This window comes from Microtus ochrogaster, linkage group LG8, assembly GCF_000317375.1.
Source record: "Microtus ochrogaster isolate Prairie Vole_2 linkage group LG8, MicOch1.0, whole genome shotgun sequence".
In the NCBI taxonomy this organism is placed as follows: Eukaryota; Metazoa; Chordata; class Mammalia; order Rodentia; family Cricetidae; genus Microtus; species Microtus ochrogaster.
In genome coordinates, this window is record NC_022033.1 from 13,766,229 (window position 1) to 13,773,701 (window position 7,473).

The window sequence follows — 7,473 nt, forward strand, 5'->3', positions numbered from 1 at the left end:
CTCTGTGGTTTTGGAGCCTGTCCTGGAACTAGCTCTTGTAGACCAGGCTGGTCTCGAACTCACAGAGATCCGCCTGCCTCTGCCTCCCGAGTGTTTAATGCATATCAAGGGAAAGCAATTTTTTTTAAATGTTAAAAAATAGTAATTGCTCTGTGTGTGTGTATGCATGTGTATGTGTGTGTTCAAGTTGCATGTGCACAGTGCACATGTAGGTTTCAGATGACAGCTCTGAGAATTTGTTTCTCTCTTTCCACTGTGTGGGTTCTGCGCATGGAACTCAGGTCATCAGATTTGTATTCAGCCCATTTCTTGCCAACTAGTCACCTCACATTTTAAAAAACCTTTCTACTTTCCTCTTCTGTTTTCTGTCAGTTATTAAAAATGTCACTGTCTTATGCCAAGTGTGTTACAAGATTAGTTTTTGTTTGTTTGTTTCTTTAATTTTGAAGTTTCATATAGCCCAGGTTAGCTTCAAATTTCTATGTAGCCTTGAACTCCTCCTGATTTTCTTTTTTTCCTAAAGATTTTTTAAAATTTATTATGTATACAGTGTTTTGCCTGCGTAAATGGCTACATGCCAGAAGAGGGCACCAGATCTTACTATTGATGGTTGTGAGTCACCATGTGGTTTCTGGGAATTGAACTCAGGACCTTTGGAAGAGCAATCAGTACTCTTAATCTCTGAGCCTTCTCTCCAACCTGAATCCCTGACCTTCTTATGCCCACTTCCCCAGTGCTGGGATTATAGGTGTACACCGCCATTTCCTGCTTGGGTTTTCATTCATTCTACTTACTCACAGTGTGTTGTGATCTTTGACACAGTTTCTGACTCTTCCACTTTTTCACAAACTAATCAGCATGTTCGGTTCAAAATGCTTAGATTTCCTCAAGATGGCAGTATCATACCTAACTCTACTAGACGTCCATGCAATGGCTAATTTATTTGACTAGTTATCCCATATTGGACACTGATACTTTTACACACATGCACACATGCATGCACACACACACATGCTTTATGTAACTTTTTGTTTTGTTATTCAAGACAGGGTTTCACTGTGTAGCCTTGGCTGTCCTGGACCTCAGTCTATAGACCAGGTTGGCCCCAAACTCGGAGATTCACCTGCCTCTGCCTCCTGAGTGCTGGGACCAAAGGTGTGCACCACCACAGCCTAGCAAAATTCCAGTTTCTTAAATAGCTCCCCACATAAATCTCAATAAATATTTGAGTGAATGAAAGAATGAATGGAATTCTTAATATGTCAACTGAGAATTTTTGGGTTACAAGCAGAAAATCCAATGAGAGGCTTGTTCAACAAAGATACAGCATGAAACAGCATGAAGCTGGCTCAGCAGCTCAAAGGCTCAGGCTTCGTCTTTGTGCTGGTGACCTCATCCCTTCACTGGTGACCTCATCCCTTTATTGACAACATCATCACTTCCCTGGTGACCTTGTCACTTCACCTATGACTTCATTCCTTCACTGGCGACCACATCCCTTCACTGGTGACCACATCCCTTCACTGGTGACCTCATCATTTCACTGGTGACATCATCCCTTTATTGGTGACCACATCCCTTCACCGGTGACCTCATCCCTTCACTAGTGACCCCATCCCTTCACTGGTGACCTCATCACTTCACTAGTGACCCCATCCTTTCACTGGTGACCTCATCCCTTCACTGCTGACCTCATTCCTTCACCGTCACCTCATCACTTCACAGGTACAGGAGGGTTGATGGAAATTCTAGATGACATAGCAAGGTATTGATGGCAGGGCAGAAAGATCTTTAAATTTTTTTGTTTATTTTTATTTTACGTGCATTGGTGTTTTGCCTTCATTTCATGGTGAGGTTGTCAGGTCTGGAACTGGAGTTAACCAGAGACAACTGTGAGCCACCCTGTGGTGCTGGGAATTGAACCCAGGTCCTCTAAAAGAGCAGTCAGTGCTCTTAACTGCTGAGCCATTCCTCTAGCCCCATCCAGAAAGATCTTTACCCCCCCCCACCCACCCGTGACTCTCTTCCTATGACAGCCTCCTGAGAAGTTGCCTCGGAGAGGCCAGGGAAGCAGATGTTTGCAGAGGGAATGGCTTAGCTGTGCTTCGGACCTGGCATGAGATATAAATCCAAGATTCTGTCAGCGGAGAAGGGAAGAGCGCTGCCTGGCTCCCTGGGTAATACAGATGCTGTACTGGCTCAGGTACATGCAATTAAAATCAGGGTTGACGTTGCTAGGTGTGGGCAGGTGAGATGGCTTTGAGTAAAAGTGCCTGCCCCCAGGTCTGCTGGCCGGAGTTCAGTCCTCTGGATTCACATGTGGAAGGGAAGAACCTGCTTCAGCAAACACTGTCCTTTGACCTTTTCATACACACATTGTGGCATGTATACCTAAGCATGAGCACTCTCTCTCTCTCTCTCTCTCTCTCACACACACACACACACAATGTAATAAATATAAAAAAATGCCAGGTAAAATTCTGGATATTACTGTGTTGAGAACACTTATTTTTCTGAGCAGCCTCGTGTTGGAGCTGGATGATCTGATGACAAGTGGTCACACTGTGCCGTGAGCTTTACGGTGGCTGGTCCAAAGACAGTCATGACTCTGAGAAGGGCTGGTGTCTGACAGACTGCTGACAAGTTGCTGAGATCCCTATTCCACTATTTTGTTTATAATTTTATTGTTTACTTAAACATCCAAGTAAAAAAGCAAGTGTTTTTCTTTTGAGATGGAGTGTTGCTTGTGTTGCTCAGACTGGCCTTGAACTCAAAGGCTCAAGGGATTCTCTTGTCTCCTGAGCCCCCAAGTGCATGCCACCTTGTCTAGCTTTATGCATATAATTTAAAAAGCAATATGAATAGAGACTTCAGCGAGAGCAGTTGAGGCTGTCCGCCCCGGGACCTTCAGATGCTGTAAGGTGGTTTTCTTCCAGATAAGGACGGGACTGAAGGGTGGGGCCGGTGAGCCAGATCTCTTCTTCCACCAGATGGGGGCTATCCTGTGTAGCTTGTGTCTATAGCAATGGTATGAGGGGAGGGAGGGATGGAGGAAAGGAGAAAAAAGAGAGGGGGGAAGGAGGGAGGGAGAGGGAGAGGGAGAGATTGGCATACACATACACGGAGAGAGGGAGATACAGATAGACAAACACACACAGACAGAGGGAGAGAGACAGACACATATAGAGGGAGAGGGACACACGCGCACACACACACACACACACACACAGATAAGAGGGAGAGAGATAGATGTATAAACACAGAGAGGGGGAGAAAGAGAGGGAGCAAGAGAGAGCTTAAATTTCCAGGTCTTTCTGCAATCTCTAGGCTCTTGTCTCTACTGCTGTCTCCCAAACCAAAGGAGCCATGCAAAGGTTTCCTTCCTCAGGGTTTAAATCCCTTTCAGCCTGAATTCTGCGAAGCAGGTCCCTATGAATCCTGATCCTACCAGCTGTCTGCCGCCTTTGCACCCCAAATTAACCTTTGACCAGACCGAGAAGCCACCCTCTGTGCACCCTCATCTTTCTTAAAGTGGACATCTGACCCCTATTTAGGGGCTGGAAAAGATCTGTGCTCTCTGCCCCTTTCCTTGACCATCTGAGTCCTCCGTGCCCTTCCCCAGCAATACCAAGAGGCTCCAGCTCCTCTCGCTGCTGTTCTGCATCTCATTTTTTTTCTCCCGTGGACGTGGCATCAGTGGTAAGTGGAGGTGTAGGGTGGGAGTTGGGAGATTGACCTTGAGTTGAGTCAAGATCTGTTGAGTCAGGGGAATGGGCGTGTAGATCGACCAGCTTCACACAGACTGACAAATACAAAAATGAGTTAGGTCCCTAAAGAAGTAGAGGGAATTCTTTCCTGGGCTCTCTGTTCTGAGCCACCAGGGGGCAGCAGAAATCTAGGTCAAAGACCATGAAAGAACACATTAGGAAGCTAAATACAGGCAAAGCTCACACTGGTCTGAGTTCCCACTTTGCTACTGAACCACATCTAATAAATCACGTTAGCAGGTCACACCCTCCCTCTTCGTTATGTGATGTGTTTCTTCTTGGGAATGTTATTGTCCAGGTTTCAGTGTTTCCTATACAAAGACATAGGTCAAATTGTTGAGTGTAAGGGCAGGACAACAATTTTGCTTTGATCAGTGTTTGTGTGTGTGTGTGTGTGATGGGAAAGGAGTAACTTGCAGGCATCCCCAATCCTGCCAGGCTCTCTGGGTGGTGTTTTCTAGATCTGATGATTTGTCTTTGCATTTGGTGGTTAGAAAGCCAGGATGCACACTAAATCTATATTTTTTTTCAAGACAGGGTTTCTCTGTGTAACTCTGACTGATCTGGAATTCACTCTGTAGACCAGGCTGGCCTAGAAATCACAGAGATCCACCTGCCTCTGCCTCCCCAGTTCTGGGATTAAAGGCATGCACTACTACTGCCTGGCTTCAAATACCAAATCTTAGTATAATCAGGAGGAGAAAAACATTCCCCAATCTTATAAATTGGTACCAGGTAAATCAAGTCTATGGTATCAGGCCAGAGAACAAAGCTTCATTTGAACACAACACAGTCTGGGATACTGGACTTGGAGATTTTGACCCAATACTTAGAGGCGACTAGAACCTTCTTGTTTCCTTGGCCCTCTCCACCACTGCATTGTAGTAATACCTTGGGAGATGGAGTGAGTGCTAAACCTCTAATCTATGGTTTCTGCCACTTCCCTAGAGTTTCCCAAAGTTGTGCCCTTCCAGGGTAGTGTTCAGACTGAGCTGGAAGCTGACTCATCTGGGACCACAGTCCCATTCATTACTTACGGGCACTAGGATACTGGGTCATGTCTAGATTCCTTTGTGAGGCTCCATTGTTGGCAAGAATTTAAATACTCAGAGCACAGGCAGCGACCCTCCATACTATGACAGCTCAAGACTTGGAGCTCCCAGCTCCAGTGTCGTGGTTTCTATAGTGCCACCAACTGGGACGCCAGAGACATTTGGCCAGTTGATCTGGGGCAGTTGCGAGATCTGAATGAGAGTTATTTTGATCCATAACGAAATTCAGCAATGAAGTCAGCTAGAGAGCAAAGAAGGAGGATGCCACAGGGATTGACTCATGAAAGAGAATGGGCTGGTTTCTGTAGGGGTCATAGGTCCTTTATATCAGAAGTATGCTGGCTGAAAGTGATGCATGAATTCACACCAGAGCTGAAGTTCAGGAACATCTCAGTTAAAATTATCTACAGCTGACCAGGGGGAAAGATTAATGAGGCAAGGGAATGAGCAAGAGTTTTGAGCTCTAAGTGTCAGAAGCTTCAGCTTTATTCACTCAGCAAGGCATCAGCATCTTTATCTCATCCTTTGCTTGCTTCCATTTCCTGATTGGTTGGCTGGATTTGGATTAGTCTTTCTGTTAATAAGTAAAATTTGTGATTATTATTATTATTATTATTACTACTACTACTAAAAGGACCCAATCGACTGGTCCTTTTTTTGAGATTAAAAGCTGCATAATAGAAAATGGATTATAAAAAACAATCACATTTTAGGGAAATAGTTGTGTTTTTTTTCCCCCTTGTTTTTATTGAGCTATACATTTTTGTCTGCACCCTTCCCTTTCTCTCCTCTCCCCTTCTACCCTCTCCCATAACCCCCACTGCTCCCAATTTACTTAGGAGATTTTGTCTTTTTCTCCTTCCTATTCAACTGGTTCTTAAGGTATCACACCAATTCCATAGCCGTCTATTGCTAATGTTCTACCTAGAAACAATCAATAAACAGGTATAATGCTAGGTTGTGGGAATATGCAGGCTGGCAAACCAGCTCCTCTGCTTTGGAGTATGAGGCCTCTGTCTAGAGGTCAGGCACCGGACTGTGACTAGTGTCTTCCCTATGCTCCTGATGCTCCACCAAACAGCAACCGAAATAGCTTCTTGTGAGGTTCTCAAAGACCCAGGCCATTGCCATAGTAGTGAGATGCTGGGCTGAGAGAGAGGACCTCTGCAACCATGTCCTTCTGAGTGGAAAGCAAGGAATCAACTGTTTTGGGCTTTAAATTTTTTCCTTTTTTTTTGTTATGATCTCTCTCTCTCTCTCTCTCTCTCTCTCTCTCTCTCTCTCTCCTTTTTTAAATTATTAGTTCTTTGAGAGTTTCACATAAAAGGTTTCGATCATATTTATCCCCTTTCCATAACCCCTCCCAGATCCATCCCCTACCTTCTCTTTCTAATTTCATGCTTTTTTTTTTCTTTGTGTAACCCAAGTTGACTTGGAACTCACTACATAGTCCAGGTTAGTGTCAAACTCTTAATAATCCTCCAGCTTCAGACTCCTGAATGTTGGGGTTACACAATAAAGCCACCATGATTGCCGAGGCTTTGGTTTTCAGCTCGCAAACCCCTCATCCGCAACTGGAAGTAATTTCTGGGGCCCTTGCTCGTTTTACCCTAGCATCTTTTTTAAGTGTCGCCTGTAAAACCGTGATCCCAACCCTCCAGCATCATCAAGAGTAGAGTGAGGCCCCAAGGGGCTTACCTGCTTATCAATGCAATAGAATTCGCAGAGGTATTTACTTTTAAAGTTGTTCCTGTTGCCCCCACAGCCAGAGAAGACGAAGGGCTCACATAGCGATGTGACCTTGTTGAAGTAGTATCTGTACAGATACAAGCCACAGAATCCCCTCCTTACAGGGTGGTTGCAGAGCGCTGTCGACAAGAGTCCAGGTTCAGAGCCTCTTATTAAAAGAATCATCACTCTTTTCTTTATGGACCCAGGCTACGAAAGTTCTCCCCTACCCCCATGTAAACTCATTTTATCACTGGGGCTCAAGCTAGAATACCTCTAGCATGAACTTTGCTCTCTGTGTGATACAGGACAGTAAACCTGAGCTGTCAGGAGCCCGGGGCCAGTGTGATGGAGAACACTTGGAGAAGGACCACACCCTCCACCTTCCTCGGTATTCCTTATTCACATTAAGCTTCTGCTTCCTGAATCTCTACATGCTTTCCTTGACTCTGGAAGCAAACATCTCACTTGGTATCTGTAGGCACTCATCATTTGGACCCTTCCTTTAGTCCCCCATCACCCAGAGCACACAAACATGTATGTCAAAGAGTCCACCTTGCACATCTACCCCTGAAGTCTTGGTTTCTGCTGGCAGATCCTCCCTGCCTCCAGGTCTCGAGAGGCCTCCCTTACCCTGCTTCCCTTTGCTCACCCACCTAGACTTACCGGTTTTCGCTGGTAGTGTAGAAGTGAATTCCAGCAGGAGCCATGGTGACCATGTTGGAGACAAAGAAAGTTAATGTTGTTCTTAATGTGGCCCAGCTGTAGTCCTTTTCATGACTGGGAATTCTCTATCTCTGCTCTGAGCTTCCCAAAGTGCCCATTAGAATTCAGATTAAAAACAAATTAAGTAAGAAGCATGGAAGTGCTGATGATGATCTTAGCCCCCCTGAATTCAAGGAATGTAACACAGTGGTCCTATGAAT

General features: G+C 45.1%; 1 protein-coding gene across 1 annotated transcript in view; it reads right to left on the reverse strand.

Annotated features, from left to right (window-relative positions):
• Positions 1-4,910: 4,910 nt before the first annotated feature.
• LOC101995581 (kunitz-type serine protease inhibitor textilinin-3) overlaps positions 4,911-7,473 on the reverse strand; it is a 3,106-nt gene continuing 543 nt past the window's right edge. The window contains exons 2-4 of the mRNA XM_013352070.1: positions 7,214-7,222; positions 6,518-6,687; positions 4,911-5,060 (exon numbers count right to left, since the gene is read on the reverse strand). Of these exons, the coding sequence (XP_013207524.1) occupies positions 4,911-5,060; positions 6,518-6,687; positions 7,214-7,222 (329 nt within the window). The remainder of the gene's footprint in view (positions 5,061-6,517; positions 6,688-7,213; positions 7,223-7,473) is intronic.